Source organism: Canis lupus, chromosome 37 (genome assembly GCF_011100685.1).
Source record: "Canis lupus familiaris isolate Mischka breed German Shepherd chromosome 37, alternate assembly UU_Cfam_GSD_1.0, whole genome shotgun sequence".
NCBI classification, from domain to species: Eukaryota; Metazoa; Chordata; class Mammalia; order Carnivora; family Canidae; genus Canis; species Canis lupus.
The window spans coordinates 24,559,261-24,579,171 of record NC_049258.1 but is presented as its reverse complement, the minus strand read 5'-3'; the positions used below and the strand labels follow the sequence as shown (position 1 = coordinate 24,579,171).

General features: G+C 57.5%; 1 protein-coding gene across 11 annotated transcripts in view; it reads left to right on the top strand.

The window, feature by feature from the left end:
* Positions 1 to 19,911, top strand: part of TNS1 (tensin 1) — a 196,872-nt gene that overhangs the window by 72,578 nt on the left and 104,383 nt on the right. For all 11 annotated transcript variants that reach the window (XM_038585701.1, XM_038585696.1, XM_038585695.1 and 8 more), the window contains one exon: positions 11,486 to 11,527. In XM_038585701.1, coding sequence (XP_038441629.1) covers positions 11,486 to 11,527 — 42 coding nt within the window. The remainder of the gene's footprint in view (positions 1 to 11,485; positions 11,528 to 19,911) is intronic.

Sequence of the window (19,911 nt, the reverse complement as noted above, 5' to 3'; positions counted from 1 at the left end):
AATCGGTAGGCGTCTTGCAATTGAAGCGCACGTTTTGAGGAGCCTTTTTCCCTCTCCAAAGCTGTCACCACCCGATGGAAGGTGCCCCAGGCACCTTCAAGATTAGGAAGCAGGGTGGTAAAGCCTGTGGTTTGCAGGTGCAGGGGGGAGGGAGAGGCCAGGAGGCCCTTGTCCTGCCCCCACCCCCAGGAGACTCCGGCCTAGTTTAAGAAGGCAGAGGGACCCCCTGGTGTTTGTGTGGGCTTGAGTGTGGCCCCAGAATTCTCAAATCTGGCCTGGCCCAGCGCCCCCCACCCCCGCTGCCACTGCTTCTCCCCCACCCTCAGCCTCCTTCTCCACGTCCCAGGACCCGGGTACGTTTCTCAGCAGTTCCCGAGCCCTTTGACTTTTTGGGCTTCCCCCTTGCTCTGAGCTGTTTTTCCCATGCGTCCTTCCTGCCTCACTGTTCTGGCACAGTTTAGGGTCAAAGACTTTTGTCCCTTCAAGTTCTCATCTAGGGACAGAAATCCTCAGTGGGGAGTGAGGGGGGCTGGGCGCACGGCCTCCCTCTGGGCGTAATTTCTGGAAAAACAGATGGGTTTGAATCCCAGGGAGATAATAGCCCTCTTCATACCTTCATTATAGCAGTTTACTGGGCTCTTTTATAATTCCCTGTTTACATGTGTGGCCTCCTCCACTGGGCCCCAAGTTCCCCTCCTGGGCCAGGCCGTCCTTATTCATCTCTGTCTCCCTTGCTGGGAACCTGGCACCGAGGGACCCTCCTTAGTGCTGTTGAGTGAATGCATGGTCTTGCTTCCCATGCCTGTCACCCTCCTCTGCCCCCGGTTCCACCAAAACCTTGACCACAGACCACAGCCCTCTTCTTGACCAGATTCTTCTAGGAACTTCCTAGAAGCTATGTGTTCTGTGCTGCGGGCCCTGTCACCCCACCCCCTGCTTCGGAACAAATGGCCCCTCTCCAGGAGGGCAAGAAGGGCTGGGGTTTCCCCTGGTCTTTGGATCTCAAGAGAAGGCAGTTCTGAGGTCTACGTTTCAAACTGCCTGTTGACACTTTCACTTCTACAGTAGAGGCCCTGCTTCCTCTGGGGCCCCCAGGCTGGGCCCCTCAGTGGTGTCCGGCTTCTCCATCTTCTTGTGTCCCCTCGAAGCTCTCTTGGTGGCCTCTCTCCTCTGCACCCGGCCCTGGCTCAGCGCTAGTCGCACTCTGGCAGCAGCTGCCTATTTGAGGCTGGACATCTGGCCTCCAGGCCTGCCACTTGCCTGCGCCCTCTCTCCCTGGCTCCGGAGGACTGGATATTTGCCTCAGTCCAGCCCTCCAGGCCTTGCAGAACATGTTCCCTTTGACTTGCTTCCTCCATTTTGCCATGTGCGCCCTGGGCCTGGGGGACTGGTCTGCTCCCTGCTCTCCCATGATTGATGTCTCTCCCACCCCACCCACCTCGGAGGCCATGCCCTCCCTGAAACTCTTGCTGGGGCCCCTGACGGGGCAAGGAGGTGCAGCGCTGGCACAGTTGAGGCTTGGGACCTTGGGTGAAGCATGTGACATCTCTGAGCCTCATCTGGGAAATGGGTTGATAACCCCTAGGACCTCAGAGTGTATGAGATGGAACAGAATTGGACCTGAAAGGGGATTTCTCTGATGGGAGCAAGAGCTTGAGGCAAGAGAGGTGGGGAATGGGGAACTGAAAGAGACACTCAGCCAGGTCCTGCAGGGCCTTGAGGACCATATTAGGGCATTTGGACTCTGTCCCATGGAACCGGGAAGGACTTCAGGCAGGGGAATGACAGGACTGGACGCACATTTTAGAAAGAGTTCCCTGGCTGCTGAGTGGAGAATAGGTTAGAGAGATAAGACCCAAGGCAGAGACCTGGGTTAGGAGGTTCTTGCCATAATCTCCATGGTTAAGGAGACTGTGGGGTGGGCTGGCTTGGAGAGATATTTGGGCTGAAGAGTTGTCCAGGCATAGTGGGAGGGAGTGGAGGGAGGAGGCTGATGCTCAGGTTTCTGGCTTAACAGCCTTGGGTGGCCTGGGGTGGGGTGGGGTGGGGTGGTGGGGGAGCAGGGTGGTTGTCAGCGCTGATCTGCGAAGTAGCGGGGTGGAGGCCAAGCGGGGCAGGGCCGTGAGCCCAGTATGCTGACCAGTGTCAAGCCCTGGGCCCAGCTGTGCCTTCTGACCCCTGCTGGTGCTTTCCTGTGGCCCCACATGCCCCCCGCCCCTTGTCTTGTGGTTACTGCTCAGCGCCCCCAGACCCCTGGCTTACCCTCGTGTGCTCCCAGGGCCTGGCACATAGTAGATGCTCAGTGCGGGTTTGCTGACCGCAACTTTTCTGATTCTTCTGCTCCCGGGGTTTCATCATGAGAGGGCCGGCCGGTTGCAACCTCAGCCCTCCCGGAGTCACTAATTGTGGGTGTGGGTAAACAGGGCCCCTGAGCTGGGGCCCCAGCTCAGGCTCAAGGGGAGGCAGATCTTCAGAGAAAATGCTCTGCGACCAGCTGGGCCCCCAGCATGGGCTAATCTGGGTGCTCTCTCATGCCATCCTCCAGAAAGGCCCTGCAGGGGAGCGGCTTCCGCAGGTGGGGCCTGCTGGTTCCACAGCGTGCCCTGCCCGGTCCACTGTACCCCCTTTCCCGTGGCTGGACCTTCTGGCCGGGCACAGAGGGGCACACCCGGCCCTCCCCGCCCTGTGGGGTTGGGCTGTGCGGGTCGGGCTGCCGCATGTGGGTGTGACCAGGGGCCAGGGAGGTGTTCGCTGCAGAGAAGCTGCCCTGTCTGGAGAGCCCGTTCTTGAGTGTGTCAGCAGGCCTAGAGGCTGGCGGTGGGCTGGGCAGCCCGCGCCTGGGGCCTGAGGAGAAGGTTCCCGAGACAAGAGGGAGGACCGAGGAGAAGGGGCGCTGCTGGGGAACAGGTGGATTGGCTCAGTGGTTCAAGAGGCATGTGGCCCAGGAGGATTTGGGGAAGAACGGAAGAGGCCGGAGTCCCGGGGACATCACCCAGAGTCGGCCCTCTCCTCTGTTTCTTTTCTTTTCTTTTCTTTTTTAAGATTTTATTCATTTATTCATGAAAGACACAGAGAGAGGCAGAGACACAGGCAGAGGGAGAAGCAGGCTCCATGCAGGAGCCCGGTGTGGGACTCGATCCCGGGACCCCAGCACCATGCCCCAGGCTGAAGGCAGGTGCTGAACCGCTGAGCCACCCAGGGATCCCATCTCCTCTGTTTCTCGTCTGAGTTGGAGCCTCTGCTGGGTTTGGGGGGAAAGGGCCAGCCTCCTGGCTCTGGAGGGGACTCTCGGCTGGGACAGGCCCTACCCCCCGCGCCCCCCCAGCTCGAGGTGTCCCTGGGAATAGGCCCCTTCTTGCCTCCAGGAACTGGATGCACTTCCTTTCCTGATCCTGAGCAGAACTCTATATAAGGGAAGGAAACAGCCAAGCAGGCCAGGAGCAAGCTCTGGTGAGGACAGGCGGCCCGGAGGGAGGGTGCAGGCCTGGGAGGAAATGGAGCCAGGGTCGTGGCCATCTTCTCCCCAGGAGCCCCCCAACCCCTGCCCGGGGTCTGGGGCTCAGATCGGACGCCCGGGGTGTGGAGCCACGGAGCCGTGCTGGGCTCTGCCTTCTGCAGCCCTGGCCTTGCCCTGCTCCCCCACCCCGGCCCCCCGGCCCGGCCGTGGCAGTCTGGGACCACTGTGTACGCCCGGGTCCTGCGGGAGCGCATGCTCGCCGCCTCCTTGCGGGAGCCAGGTGGACGCATCACGTGAAGTGGGAGGTGCTGGGCTGACCTCAGCCGAGGGGTCCTCTGGCTCTTTCCTTAGTCACCTGGCGTGTAGGCCACAGCCTCTGGGGGTCATGGGCTCTATGGTTCTTGACCCCCGTGGTGGCACCTCGGTGACCAGGGCTCGGAGATAGCAGCACGCTGGCTGCAGGTTCTCCAAGCGGGGCCCAGAGGGGGAGCAGGAGCTCGCGTGGGGAGGGCCCACTTGCTGCGTGCAGGGAGGGAGGGAGGAAGTCGGGGCAGTGCTGTCCTCCTGGGCCGAGGCTGGGGGAAGACAAGTAAAGCCTGGGGGTGGGGGTCTGTCCACATGTGTGTCTTGTTAGGGTGGAGATGAGGGCCTCGTGGTTTTAGGGTGCCCAATGGCCCCTTGCCTGTGGGCTTTGGGGGTCCCCTCCTCTTCCCCCCCCCCATTATTATTAGGATCATATGACACATCTTCTACCTGCCTTGAGCTTCACCCTTTTTTTTTTTTTTTTTTTTTTGAGCTTCACCCTTTACTTCCCCCTGCCACCTCCTGCTCAGGCACCTTCACTGGCTCCCCAGTGCCGGCATCTCAAAGTCTTAACTTCTCTGCTGGGCCGTCACGGTTGCCCGTGGTCCAGCCTGGAAAGAGAGTTTGCAGCCAGTCGTCCTTCCCTTCGTCTCCTTCGATATGTCCTCCTCCTTCCCTTGTCCCACCCTGTGTCCCAGCCTAAGGGGACCTCCCATGGTCCTTTCCTCCATGCCTCGTCCATGTGATCATTTCCACCTGAGATGCCCTTTCCCCATCTCCACCTTTTAAAGCCCTGTCCACATACCCGGTGAGCTCCAGGCTCTGAACCAGGGCTTCCCGCCCTCGGGGCTCTTAGAACAGTAGTGGGTGAGACACCCAGTAGACAAAAGCGATGTGTCCTGGAGGCCTGGCCCAGGTGTCCCCTCCTCTGTGGACCCTGCCCGGGACCCCCGAGAGCACTCTCACAGCCCCTGGCACCTCTGCCCGGCCACGAAGGCAGCGTGGTGTGCTGGGCAAAGAGGGTATCGGAGTCGGGCAGACCCAGGTGGCGGTCCTGGCTCTGTCACTTAGTGGCCAGGCCGTCTTGGGTCTCACAGGATTGCTGAGATGGCTTGAGATCATGTGAGATGTGGGCACTATGATCTACCTCGAGGAGGTCACAGGGAGCAGAGGGGATAAAACAGCGTGCCTGGCACACAGCGAGCGTTCAAAGAAATCTTGGCAATCTCTGCTGCTGCTTCTACCATTCCTACTACTGGCCATTCCACTTTGGGCAGTTGCCTCACTTCTCTGAGCCCACAACAACCTGTCATAGAGACGAACTGAAATAATGTATGTAAAGCACCCAGGTCAGTGATGCACACAGTTAGGTGCTCTGCAAACCCTCCTTTCCTCCCTCCCGTGCACCATCAGTCGAGATGGGTGCCTGGAGTTGTGGGGGCAGGGACGTGGAGGAGGTGCCAGTAGAAGCCTCTGGAAACAGCCCGAGTGTCCATGGAGGACGGTGGATAGACACAGCGTGCCGTGCTCATGCAGTGGAGTAGCAGGCAGCCCGGAAGAGGAAGGCAGCTGACGCATGCTGCGACATGTGTGAGTCTTGAGGACACGGCGCTAAGTGTGACGGTCTCCTGGGGCTGCCCTGGCAACACACCACAGCCTGGGTGGCTCAACTAATTCATCTTCAGCCAGTTCTGGAGGCTGGGGCTCCAAGATCCAGGCCCTTCCGAGTTGGCCCTTCCGATTTCTTCCGAGGCCTCTCATTGCATCCTCACACAGTCCTTGCCTTTTGCACGTTCCCCGAGTGGCTCTCTCTGGGTCCTCACCTCTTCTCATACGGACACCAGTCGGGTTGGATTAGGGCCCACTGATGGCTTCCTTGTAACTTCCTCACCTCTTTTTTTTTTTTCTTTTTTTTAAAGGTTTTATTTATTTATTCCTGAGAGACACAGAGAGAGAGAGAGAGAGAGAGGCAGAGACACAGGCAGAGGGAGAAGCAGGGCTCCCTGCAGGGAGCCTGATGTGGGACTCGATCTTGGGACTCCAGGATCACACCCTGGGCCAAAGGCAGGGGCTACACCGCTGAGCTACCCAGGCGTCCCCCCACCCCCCTTTTTAAAAGATTTTATTTACTTCCTCACCTCTTTAAAGGCCTGTCTCTCGATGCGCTCACATTCTGAGGTACTGGAGATCGGGGCTTCAACATGTGAATTTGGGGGGATAAAACACCAAGTGGAATAAGCCAGACTCCAAATGCGGTGTGATTCCTCTTACATGAGGTGCCTAGGAGAGGTAAATTCAGAGACATGGAAGGTAGCTTAGAGATCACCAGGCTGGGAGGAAAGGGGATGAGGTTTAAAGGATGTGGGATTTCTTGTTCGGGAAGGTGAAAAGGTTCTGGAAATGGATAGGAGTGATGGTTGTACGGCAGTGTGAATGCACTTAAATGCCTTTGAAATGTACTCCTAGCAATGGTTCAAATGGTAAATTCTATGTTGTATGCTTTTAATAATAATAATAGTAATAGTAATGATAATAATAATAAAGGACTAACTAGAGATAGGGAAAAAAATTCTACTCAGGATCATGTGAAATGCTAGAGTCAGGGACTCGAGCGGCTCTAGTTTTGGCTGGGGCAAGGTGGTCCTGTCCAGCCCCAGGGTCAGGTGGATGTGGAGAGCTCCTCAGAGGGCTGGGCAAGTTTCAGAGCCCGGGGTTTCATGTAACCAAGGCTGACAACTTGAGGCCCTGAGGATGGGAATGTCACTCAGTTGGGGACTCGGTCCCGCCACCTGCATGCTGGGGAGGTGATCAGGGCCGTGCCAGGTGGGTGCCTGGGTTTTCTCTTGCTCTGCAAACAGCAGTGCCTGGAACCTGCAGACCAAGATTTCACCTGCAGCGTGCCCTTCCTGGCCGATTGACCCAGGACAAGTGTCACAATCTCATCGAGCCTCCGTTTTTTTTCGTCTGTGACATGGGAGCAATATCGCTGACAGTACAGGATCAGGAGGGCTCAGAGAGCCAGGCCTATGGCAGGATTGGCCCTGGCACCTGGCGCATAGGAGGTGCTTAGCGATGGCGGTGATTTTTACCTCTCGTGGTTGCAGGTGCCTCCCTGGCTGAGGCCTTGAGTGTCCTTCATCTTTCCACAAGTATTTAGTGAGCAGCTACTGTATGCTGGGACCAGTGTGATGAACAATACGTATTTTTTGTCCCCAGGGCACGTGTTTTCTAGCAGGGGAAACAGATTATAGACAAGAAAACAGACACCTGTTTAATTATAAATTGTAATTAGATCTGTGAAGGAAGAGATAAGAGTGCAAGAGAAACAATGTGTGTGTGTGTGTGTGTGTGTGTGTGTGTGTGAGACCATGACCTAGGGGTGTCAGGAAGGGCCTCTCTGGGGGTGGTGGCATTTAAGCCAAAGCTAGAAGGCTGGGAAGGACCCAGCTATGCAGACAGTGGGATGAGCATGTCCCAGGCACAAGGAACAGCATATGCAGAGGCCCTGAGGAGGAGCAGAGCGAGGTGTGTTCGGGGGCCAGGGAGGAGCCCACCCTTGATGTGTGGCCTGAGGTCCTGGACAAGGGGGGCAGACGACACGGATGGTGGAGAGGAGGGCAGGGGCCCAGTCATGCAGGGAGCCCTTGCCTGGCTGGCTGCTGTCTGGTGCATTCCACCCTCGGGACCTGCGGGAGTCTCCAAGGGGGTGCCCTGTTGTTGGCGTTGAGCCCAGGGACCTTTGAAATTCAGAAGCTATCGGTGGGTGAGGGATGAAGAGTGCGGGGCATTGGCCCTGGTCTGGGCCTGCTGACTCCCCTCCCCGTGCCCCCAGATCTCTACTTTGCGGGCGCCAGACTCAGACTGCTCCTCTGCAGTGGCCTTAGGCAAGTCGTCACCCTTTCTGTGCCTTATCTTCTTCATCTGGGAAATGGGGACACTAAGTCTCTAGCCCACACATTCTTCGAGCTTAGGGCAGCAGCAGACAGAAAGCCGCATTCCGGGAGCTTCTTGTGGCCGTTGTTGGCTCCAGCTGTATGGAAATTAGTGCTTGCCCGAGCATCAGCCTAGCGGAGGGGGCAGGAGCACATCTCCGTCCCGAGCCACGCTGCTGGCTTCGTGTCCCGTCTCCTCTGTTGCATCACTTACTGACGTCCCTGCACCTCAGCCTCCTCGTCCGTAAAACTGGGGTGTTGAGGGCTGTTGTGGGAATTCAGTGAGTGAATTTAGGCAGAGCGTGAAGAGTAGTGCCTGACATCTAACAAGTGAGATGGGAGTGTCTGCCGCGGCTGCTACTTTTGCTGTCACGTTTTTCAGAGTGGAGAGACTGGGCATGAGGCCTGCTCAGCCCCCAGTGTGCAGACGGGTTTTTGGAGGTACACCGGGGCGGGGGGCTTCCCTGAGGCTGACCTCCTGGGCCCGAGCCGCAGAGTGCCGCACGGCCAGTGCCGGGACCCAGAGGCCCTGCGGACACCCCAGAGCCTGCCCCCTGTGCAGGGAGAGGGTTCCTAGCTTGGGTCCCTGAGGGGCAGTGGGAGGGGTCACTGTTGACACCAGGAGTGTGGGGCCGTAGGGCCTGGGCCACAGAGTGGCAGGGGGCCCTGGCTCTCCCTGGCACATTCCAGGCTCCTGAGAGGGTGGCCAGGGGCCAGGGTGCCGGAGGGAAGGAGAGAGCCTTTTAAGGAAACATTTCTCTGCTTACAAAAAAAAAGAGAGACAAGAAACATTGAAACACACAACAAAGTTAGTGGGCTGGCGGCCGGCTGGCCTGGAATGCACAGCTGTGGGCGGCGGGCGGAGGAGCTGCTGGGGGGCAGCAGGCCGCGAGGGGCACCCAGGCCTCGGGCCCTCGGGCTGCAGGTCCACAGAGCTCAGTCCTTAGGGGTGGCGCTGCCTCAGGGGAGCAGGGAAGAGACTTGGGGTCGGGATGCCTGGCTCCCCATTCTTTCCACTGCCTTAGGGTGGCTCTGGGAGAGAGGCCCTCCCACTGTTTCAGAGGACACTGTCCATCCTGCTGCTGCTTCAGGTGTATCCATAACCTGTCCCTCCCTCTATCAGTCCCCAGAGCCCGAATGGAGACTAGAAACCCCCTTGTGTAACGGCCTGGGAGATGTGGCTGTGGACGGGACTTGCCCGGGTCTGGAGGCTGTGGCCTCCCCCTGCAGAGTGGTCCTGCGTCCAGGTCCCCTGCGCTCGCCCCAGCTCCAGCTCCAGCTCCGAAGGAGGGAGCAGAGCAGGGTGCTGCCCTGTGGGTGGCGCTCACTCCCACCCGGGGCCCGAGGGACCCAAACACAGTGGTGGGGGAGGTGGCATTGGGGGCCTGGCCCCATGGGGTTGAAACCTACAGCCCCTGAACGGGGTTAGGGACAGGAGAGGACGGGGAGGGGGCCACTGCTAGATGCAGGACTCCTGGCCCACGGGTGCCTGGTGGGGGACGGCTGTGTCCCCCACAGCTGAGACCTTGTCTGGTGGGCAGGGCAGGCAGGGAGCCCTGAAGGCCACAGCCACCCCTGGGACCTTCCCGGCCTTCCCGGTCTGTTCTCCTGTCATTCTCCACCCCACCCCGGGCTCCGTCTCCCCCAGAAACTTCTAAACTCATGGCTTCATGCTTACGTTTATCAAGAATCCTGAACTTAGGGGGAGCATTTGCCCCTGTGTCTCCTCGTTCCCTTTCACATTTCATTTTGGGAACCAGAATGCCTGGGTTCACATCTTCACCACGTATGAGTGGTGTGACCTCGGGCAAGTTGTTTAAACTCTCTGGGCCCCTCACCTCAACTGGAGATGTAATAGTCCCTACCTTATAGGGCTGTTGGGAGGATTGAATGAGGTAGTATGGGTCGAGCATCGATAACAACGCCTGTCCTTCCTGTGGTCCGTATTTAATCCGCGTTAGCCGTTGTTCCTTTCTTTTGGCCTCATATATGAGTCTCTCAGCCGCACCAAGGGGTCTCAGAGTAATGGTGAGTACAGGGCGATAGGTGCTGAGACTCAGCTGAGACTCAGCTCAGGCTTCTTTGCTGGAGAATGAGGTGGGCGGGAAGCCCATAGCAGGCCTGGGTCGAGAACCCAGGGATGCTAAAGCCCCCGGCTTCTCCACCCATTCCGGAGCTCAGGGCACAGCATCACATGAGCCCTGGCCCCTTCTGGGCTGGTGTGTCAAGCCTGGGGATCCCCTGGGCTGGTGGGAGGACAGGACTGGCTCAGGCATGGGGAGGGCCCGGCTGAGGGTGGCTTCTTGTGAACAGCCAGCTCCATCCGAGCCTGTAGGTTGTCACCGTCACCGCTCCACCGGGGCGGTGGCTGGAGCAGGGGTTGCCCCCTGCTCCAGGAGGCAGCAGCCTCCTCTTCAGCGATCCAGGGCTTGTGCCCAGACACCCCACACGCCTGGGGGAGAGCCTTCCCTAGTCCCTTCTGTGGGCCCCTTGGGTTGGGAATTGGAGCCAAGATTGAGGTATGAGCTCCAAGAAAAACGTGTCCCGACTAGAAAAAAAGAGCACGCTGAGTCTCTGATAAAGGGCCCTGCTAATTGTCAGGGTAGTGGTTTGGCTGCCTGGCCTGGATGGGGGGTGTTATCTCAGGGGAGGGTTCAGAAATGCAGCCCTCCCTCCACCCGCCCTCGTCTGGAGGCCCGAGTTGCCAGCCCCCACCCTCCATCAGAGAGGACGGTGAGGGCGATGGTAGGAAGAACCGCTCACCCACAGAGGGTGCTTTCACCCCTCGAGGCTTTCTTTTGAGGAACTGGCAGGGGCCTTCCACCAACCTGCTTCCCATGTGCTGTGGGGACCCCAGACTCTGTCTGCAGCTTTGGGTGACATGCCCTGGCCCTGGGGAGAACCCCCTTTCTTAGAGGCCTTAAACATGTTTTTAAAAACTTTAAAACACATCTTAGTATATCGTAGAACATTTAGAACATAGAGCCAAGAAAACAAAATCCTTATTCTTGTTACCTTAACCCACTGTTATTAAAAATCCTGGGGCACTGGGACACCTGGGTGGCTCAGCAGTTGAACATCTGCCTTCAGCTCAGGGTGTGGTCCTGGGGCCCCGGGATCGAATCCCACATTGAGCTCCCCGCATGGAGCCTGCTTCTCCCTCTGCCTGTGTCTCTGCCTCTCTCTCTTTCTCTCTCTGTGTGTCTCTCATAAATAAATAAATAAATAAATAAATAAATAAATAAATAAATAAATAAATCTTTAAAAAAAAATCCTGGAGCACTGACCTATAGCCTTCCACATATTTTTTCTACAGAATTTAAAAATTGGGATATACGGGGCGCCTGGGTGGCTCAGTCAGCTAAGCTTCCAACTCTTGGTTGCGGCTCAGGTCATGATCTCAGGGTCGTGAGACTGAGCTTCGCCTCGGGCTCTGCGCTCTGCACGGAGTCTGCTTGAGATTCACTCTCTCCCTCTCCTCCTGCCCCCTCCCGTGAGCATATGCTCTCTGTCTCTCTCTAAAATAACTAACTAAATAAATTCTTTTAAAAAATTGTGATATATATTTCATTTCTGCCTTTGCCGCTCGCCCTCTGCCAAGTGTTATTAGCTGAGGGATCCCCCACGAGGCTGCAGAGTCTTCCAGTGACCTCTCAAGCTGGAGATGGTCGGTGTGCTGAGCCGAGGGAAGGGGTGTCTAGCATGGAGGGGGCCGTGGAATGATCTCAGGAGGCCCTGGTTTTCTATGGGGATGAAGGATGCTAACCTTGCCCTTTCTCTGTTCCTCCCACAGGTGGCTGCCCCCTGCATTCCTCCGTCCAGCCATGAACTGGTGGTGAGTGACAGTCCCTTCCCTACCTTGCTGGGCCCTCCCTCCTCTTTCTTCTGCTCCTTTGTTAAGGGCTTACATTAAACCGTTAGACTGAAGCATGCTGCTAGCCCCAAAGGGTGCTGGGCAAGTAGGTAAGGAGGAGGAGGAGGAGGGGACACTTCCCAAGAAGTGAAGCTGGACCGGGAGGAAATGAGTCATGAGGTCCCTTCTGATGAGATGCAGGGCCTCCTATTTCAATTTGAGGCTTAAGTCCTTGGAAAAACCCATAAAAGGGCATCTCGTGTGCCTCTAGGCCTGGCCAGGGGCCTGTTGTTCTGTGGCTTCCAGAACCCGAGGATGGCATCTTCTACCTGCCTGGTCCCAGGTCAGGTACCTTCGGCCGGAGGAAGGGGAATGGATGGCCTGACCCACAGAGCTCGCCTGCCTGGGCAGTGGCTCATGTCTGGGTGGCACCTTCCACCTCCCACCTCCTTCCACCTCCCACCTCCTTCCACCTTCCACCTCCTTCCACCTCCCACCTCCTTCCACTTCCCAGCTCCTTCCACTTCCCAGCTCCTTGGCTGACTCTGCCTTTCTGCTCTGTCTCCATGTCTCCCACCCCTGCCTCCCCCATCAGGCTTCTAGAAAAGTGTGGAGAGGAGCAGAACTCCTATGATCTGTAGGCTGTGGAGAGGGGCCAGTTCCAGACTGATCCCAGCTGGGCTGATTTGGAACCCTGGGAACCTTTCCTCCCTCCTGGCCCTCTCGGGGTCTTCTCACCCTCTGAAGGCCCCTCTCTTCCCCCTCCCAGCGCCGAGGCAGGCCGGGCCCTGGAAGCTGGAGGGGAGGGGTCTGCATGAGGGCAGGTTCATGTGTGTGTGTTTGTGTATGTGTTGGGTGGGGAGTGTCACAATCCACCTGCTGATACAGAGGAGCCTCCAGTGACACTGGCATGGGTGGGAGTCTGGGGGAGGGGGCAGGGCTGTCCGGGGATCCAGACAGGTTCAGAGGTCTGCACACTCGCTCAGCCTGGATCCTGGAGTCTCAGTCACGCCACCTGGTTTCTTCTTTCCCTCCAACATCCATTTTCCCGGTGACGATGGACAAGTCCTGCCCTCTTTCTGGACCCCGGCTCCCTTCCTGTCAAAGGGAGGAGTTGCTCTAGGTGCTCCCAAGGCCTTCTCAGTGGTGGGCAGTGTCCCCTCCATTGAAGGTCACTGCCTGAATGAAATAAAGTTTGTAAAAGTGCTCGTGACTCAGCCACCTCGGGCCCACGGCGGTGTCCTCCCAGGCCCAGGCCCTGCCGAGGCATTTCTCTTCCTTGCAGAGGAAGGTCCTCCTCCTGGGTCCCACTGGGCTCACACCCTTCTGGGTCTCAGCTCTGCCCAGCTGTGCCGCTCCAGATGTGGAGTGTTATTCGCACAGGGCCCAGTCACAGGTCATCTGGTGACAGCCGGGTGGGGTGGGGCATGTAGTGAGGCCAGAGTGCGGGCCTGGTTTGCAGCTGCCAGCAAGAAGTTGCTCTAGGACTGGGGAGGGTCACCGTGGCGGGCAGGCGGGGAGACGTTGGGGGAAGTGGGGAGCATGAGTCTCATCATTGCAACCGAACTGCCCCCTCCCCTCTGAGAACAGAATGTCCTTGGCGGGTCTGGGATAGCTGGGGGGTCTGGGGTTTAGGGATCTCCAGGCGAGGCAGATTCCTGGCCACTTGGAGTCTTGTGAGCTTTGTTTATGTGAGGAGGGGTCAGGGGTTGGGACAAAAGGGAAAAGGTTGGCATTCCAGCTGGAAGGACTGCAGATACAGACAGGATACAGAAGGAGCTCCTACCTGAGTGAGGCTGTGGAGTTGTCCCGTCCCTGGGACCCTGGGACCCTGTGACGGGCCCCACCTGAGCAGGGGGCTCTGACCTTCCTGGAGGCTGGGTCAGCCACCTGGTGGTGGAGTGGGGAGATTGTGGGAGATTGTGCTCCCAGAGGTTCCCCCCACCTGAATCAGAACAACGCCATCGCCCCCCTCGCCCCATGCACTGCATTCAAGGGTGAGGGCATTAGACTCCCTCCCTTTGGACCCTGGCTCCCCAGCCTCTGCTGTGTGACCTTGGGACACATGATTTGACCTCTCTGGACCTCAGTTTCCCCTCTGCAGATTGGGAGCTGGTAACAGCAGCTACCCTGGAAGGTCGTTAGGGAGCAAATGAATGTATTTTTTTTTTAATTTTTATTTATTTAAGAGAGAGTGCAGGTGCATGCAAGAGCACAAGGAGGGAGGTGGAGAGGGGCAGAGGGAGAAGCAGACTCCCCGGGAGCAGGGAGCCCTACTGGAGTCCTACTGGAGGCTCGATCCCAGGGCCCCAGGATCCTGACCTGAGCTGAAGGCAGATACTTAGCCGGCTGAGCCACCCGAGGATGTATTTAATTAATCTGTATTGAGGCCCCTCCAGGGGCTGCCCTCCTGATTTGGTGTAAAAGTCCAGGTTCTTGCTTTGACCTGTGCAACCCCACGTGACGGGTTTCCTCTCTGACCTCATCTCCTTTCTAGAAGCTCTCTCCTTCACTCACTGCTTCAGATGCCTGGGCTTCTTGTCCTTGAATGTAGCAGGCAGCGTCAGGACCGTCAGGACGGCGGCGCTTCCTGCTCCTTCTGGCCGAGAGGGTCTTCCTTCAGGTCCCTGGGAGGCTCCTTCCCTCCTGGGCGTGAGATTTCCCTCCCCCCAGCGACCCTGCCTCCCCGCCTTGCTCTCTCCATCCGTCCATCCGTCCATCCATGGTCAGCGTCTGGGACGCTGTGCATCTCGCTCACTGGGCTCCCCTCGTCCCAGCACGAAGCCCGTGTCCGCAGAGGACTTTGGTCTGTTGTGATCACTGCTGCATCCCCCCACGCACGTAGTAGGTGCTTGGCGCGCTCGGCGAGTGGCTGGCACACTGGAGTTCAGCAAGCAGGGTGCTCAGCAAGCAGGACTGCTGTGGCTCCCGCTGCCGGGCTTGCTCGGGGGCGGGGGGCTCTTAGCAGGGGCTGAGCTCCCGCTGGAAGCTGCTGCTGTCCCCTGGGAGTGGGAAAGTGGCCCAGGGGAATCCGGGAGAAAGTTGGGCTTCCCCCAGAGAGCACCCGGCACCTGTTTCCTCAAGGCGGGCGAGGCAACTGCTTTGAGCAGGTTCACAAGAGGGAGGAAAGGGCGGGTTGTATTTTTCCTTCCTTTTCCATTTGCTGCCTCCCCTTCAGCCTCCGCAGAGCTGGTCTCTGGTCTCCCTGCCCCCTTCCCTTGCGCCTCACACTGTGTGTGTGTGTGTGTGTGTGTGTGTGTCTGTCGTGTTTTCTCCGTGTCTTTGGGGGGCCCCAGCTCTCCCTCTGGCCTTCCCACCCATCTTGCTTAGATCCTACCCTCCCTGGGATGGGGCGCCCTTGTCCCAGGCTCAGGATTTCTGCCCAGCGTGGGCCTCCCAGACACGGTTTCCAGCCCGTGCCAGGCCAGCCAGGGCAAAGTGGCTTAATCTTCAACCCATGTTTTCATCTTACTCAACAGATGTTGCCCAAGGCCTTGGGTAGAAGGGTCCTAGGGTCATGTCCCTCCTGTGGGGTCCCCCGGTGGGGGCAGGATGAAGAGGGGAGAGGGTTTGTTTGCCATGGACACTCCTGATCCTTGGAAATTGCTGAAGCAGCTCTTCTCAACTTCTGAAAAATAAGAGTCAAAAGGAATTTCCCGAGCGTGATAGCCAAGTGGAGTGGCCGCCGAGGTCGGCCGGATGGAGAGCCCTCTTGCACACACAGCCTGGCACCCAGGAGCTTGGGCTGGAGACAGATGGGTGTGCATCTCCTCACCAGACCAGCCCCTAGGCAGGTGCTCGAAATGTCCTTGGAATGAACTGGAGGTCGGGGGAGTCGAGGAGTGTGTAGGGGCAGGAGGAAAGAGGTGAATGGGACAAGGGGAACGCCAGGCTGGATTCACCCATAATAGCAGCCAGAGTGCTAGTGAGAAGTTACCCCTTGTATGGAACTTTCTAGCTGCCAAACATTGTTCTGAAAGCTTTGCAAAAATAAACTCATTTATTCTTCATGACAACACAGCAAGAGAGATGCTGTGATTATCCCAATGATACAGAAAGGAACGGAGGCCTCAGGCCACAGAGCTATGCAAAGGGGGAACTGGGATTTTGACTGGGTCGTCCAGCACCACAGGCCACCCCTCCTGACCATCAATCATGACAAACATCATTCGCTTGCACGACTCCTGCGGTTTCCAAGGCCCTTCCCCTGACATCAGGCCATCCGGAACCCACTGTGGATTGTGTGCAGGTCTGGGCACGTGCGAGAGCCGCCTGGGTCGGCGGGAGGAGCGTGTTGTGCTGAGGAACAGTGTGGGGCTCAGAAAGGCTAGGCGACCTACCTGTCCGTGGTCACACCGCCGTCGGGGAGGTGGGGTGGGTAGTGGTGTGCTGGGTTTAGATTCCTGCTTTCTCCCCAGGGTCCCCTAGATACTTGCTGCTGTTGTAATACTGGATGCCTGCAGGTGGACTTTTCTGGGATTTCCTCTCCTCTCCTTTCCTTTCTTCCTCCCTCCCTCTCTCCCTTCATTTATTGGAAGTATAGTCGACACACAGTGTTACATTAGTTTCAGGTGGTGGGATTTTTTCATTTTTTTTTTCTAAACACAGTGCCAATCACAAGTCCACCTAGCTAGCTCAGGGCCTGGGATTTAGAGGAGGGTCTGTCCCTCCATTCTGTCCATCCATCCATCCTACTCACAGACATTTCCTGAGCTCCCACCTCATGCCAGCTGCTGTGTTTTTATTTTTTAATTTAATTTATTTATTTGAGAGAGAGACAGAGAGAGAGACAGCAGAGGGAGAAACAACATGTGTGGCAGAGGGAGAAGCAGCAGCAGGCTCCCCACTGAGCAGGAAGCCCAACGTGGGAGTCGATCCCAGCACCCTGGGATCACGACCTGAGCCGAAGGCAGATGCCCAACTGACTGAGCCCCTCAGCTGCTTTTTTTTTGTTTTTTTTAAATATTTTGTTTATTCATGAGATACACATGGAGAAAGGCAGAGACACAGGCAGAGGGAGAAGCAGGCTCCATGCAGGGAGCCTGATGTGGAACTCGATCCCAGGTCTCCAGGATCAGGCCCTGGGCCAAAGGTGGCGCTAAACCACTGAGCCACTGGGGCTGTCCCCTACTCTTTTTTTTAATTTTTAATTTTTTTTCATCCCTATTCTTGTATAAAAGATTTTATTTGCGAGAGAGAGAGAGAGAGCACATGTGTGCACGAGCAGGGGCAGAGGGAGAAACAGGCCCCTTGCTGAGCAGGGAGCCAGACGTGGGGCTCGATCCCAGGACCCTGAGATCACGACCTGAGCTGGGCAGACGTTTCACTGACCGAGCCACCCAGGCGCCCTGGTCCCCGTCCTTGTATAAACATCACCCCTCCGTCTCCAGAACTCTTATCATCTTGTAAAACAAAGCTCTACTCACTCGATAAGAAGGCTGCTTCCCCTTCCCCAGGGCCTGCCAACCACCCTTCTACTTGGTATCTCTATGAATTTGACCACTTAAGGGCCTCATGTGAGCAAACTCATATGTGTCCTTTTGTTTCTGGCTTGTTTCACTTAGCGCTGATGTCACGATTCCCCTGTGCTGTGTGTCAGAGCGTCCTTGCTTTTCAAGGCTGAATAATATTCCATGTGTGTCTGTGTCACGTTTTGCTCACACATTCGTCTGTCAGTGCACATTCGAGCTGTTTCCATGATTTAACTCTTGTGCATAATGCTATTTTCTTGGGAGCAGCCATCCTCATGGGTGTGAGGTGGTGGTCCTGAGATTTTCAGATGGTTTTCCCAAGGTGCCCTAGTGTTGGATCTGAGGCAGGAGGGCACCACGCCGCCTCACGGAGGAGGAGGAGGAGGAGGAGGAGGAGGAGGAGGAGGAGGAGGAGGAGGAAATGTTAGCCCATTCCGGAGAAGTGTGCAGAGCCCCCAGCCCCAACGATGCCGTCTTACCCTCCATTAAGGAGGGTGATTAGCAGGCGCTTTAGTTTGAACTCCAGGCTCTGATGAAATTTCATCTTCTGGCAATGAGGGCCATGAGTAGCCATCTTGGGAGATTCTAGAAAACAGAGCAATACCAGGAGAGACGAGCCCAATAGAGCCTTGCTTTTCAACAGGGAGAGCACAGTGATCATTACATTCCAAAGAAGATTCCTAGAGTGGTGAGGGAGGCTGAAAATCTCAATTTGTGCAACGGGGCTGCACGATCTGGAGAAGGAAAATATGGAACAGGTGCAGAATGGGACTGAGAACGTGGGGAAAGGCAAATGGCCTATTTGCTGTTGCTCTCTGGAGGAGAACCTAATAGATGTTCTTGCAAAAAAGGAGGAGACTTGAGTGCAAAGAAGAGCCTTCTAACATCTACAGTGGCCCAGAGGGGCTGTTTGGGGCAGTCTCTGTGTGTTGCCAGAACCCATACTCGCCAGCACCTACTAGGTGTAAGGTGGGAGCTGATAGCATGTTCCTTCTCAGGGGCAGTGCCTGTTGGAAGTCCTGCCCTTGACTCGGCTGCAAAGGGACATGGTTCCTGGAGGTCAAGGCATCCATGAATGTGTTGATCGCCATCCCCGGGGCATCCGTTGGGAGAGACCCAAGTCAGGTGAAGGGGAGCCCTGGGGAGCCGTGTTCAGTGGAGGGGAGAGAGAGGAGTATGAGATGGAAACTAATGAGTGCCCAGCTGGGGGCTTCCGACCAGAGGCAGCCTTGGGGGGCCAGGGAAGGAAGCAATCAGTTTGTGCTTGGGGTTGAGAAAGTCTGTCTCCTGTTCCAGGCTTAGTTTAAGATTTGAGCAAATGGGAGGGAGGCGGGCAGGAGGACGGGGAGCTGACCCAGAGAGGGGGCAGGGCCTTGGTACAAGTTACTGAGCCTGTTGGGAGCCAAGGCAAATCCAGAGTAAATATTTTTGGCCAATCTGCGCTTGCTGGGGGGTAGTGGGGGCCAGGCAATGCTGTGTCATTTTGGTTGTCATTTGGTCATTTGGCTGTCCACTGGCTGGGCGCGCCGGTGGAACTGGTGAGCGTGGGCGGGAATGGAAGCTGAGTGAACATGGCCACATGGGGCGCGTGTAGAGGAAGGGGCCAGATAAGGGAGGAGTCCATGCACTGGCCAGGGGAACTTGAACTTGAGCCAAGCAGTAGGGCCATTGTGGGTCCTTGAGTGGGGAAGTGACCCAGAGCAGGATCTGAGAGTTGCTGCCAGCGTGGGGCGTGGCTCGGGGTGAGGGGGTGCGGGAGGAGTGCGGGGCGGACCCCAGGCTGGCGCAGGTGCAGGTGCTCTGCTGGAGCAGAGAGGATGTGGACTAGAGTGGCCGGAGGGGCACGGAGGAGGGGCCTGGGGAAGCGCGGCCTCCCGTGTCCTGTGAGGGGAGAAATCCTCCACCCTGGCCTGGCCTGGCCGGGGAGCGCAGGCCCCTCCTGCTGTTGCCCCCTGTCTGCCAGGGGTTGTGTGCTGGGTCCCTCCGGGTGAACTGGGTGAACTGGGGCCGGCCTGAGGACAGGAGTGGGCTTGCCTGGGCCCCTCCCTGGGGAGGGGGGGGCGGGTGCAGGGAAAATCAGGCATCACATTTCATTTAATCACACCCAGCCTGTTTTGTTTTGTTTTTTTGTTTTTGTTTTTTTTTCCCCCCCTCTGGTGGCCTAGGCCTGCTGAGAGAGGATGGAGCCCCCAGAGCAGAGGGCACCCAAACACTTCATGGGGAACCAGGGTCCCGGCTTCCCTCGCACCCTGGCGGGGCCTAGCCCTGCCTGTTCTGAACCCTGCCTGTCTCCAGTCCCCAGCCCTCAGTGCTGCTGTCCACCCCCAGGGGCTCCTCTTCCTGAGAGGGTGGTCATTTACACTGGGGGGGGGGGGTAACAGGTGGGGAGATGGAGGGCAAACCCAGGCTTTGAGGTGCAGACCTGCAACGAGCTTCTGCATCTGCCCAAAGGGGCTCAAAGAGCTACCCGAGCAGCCCCAGCTGCTGCAGGTTACTTTGTCCTTGTGCGATGATGCAGCTCGCACCCCCAGGGCTGTGGGGTCTGTACTGTGCCAGCCCGGCCGCGCCCCCCGAAGTGCCCAGTAAATGGCCCTTCCCTTTCACTTCCAGCCCCTCCCTTCATCTGCTTAGGGTTCTATTTCCGGACCCAGTGAGCCTGGAATAATCTGCTGTGGGTCCTGGGGCTGAGGACACCCCAGCCCTTGCCGGCCCTACCTGCCGGCTCCCACCAGTGCCCTTCCCCTCCTGATAGGCAGCGCCACTTGTGATCTCACAGTGCGTTGCCATGGCAGCAGATGTGATGTCATGGGGTCTTTTTGGCCCAAATAGCTGCCTGGATTCCAGGCCTCCCAGGGGGCAGGAGTGGGGAGGGCCGGAGGGGTGGAAGGGAGGAGG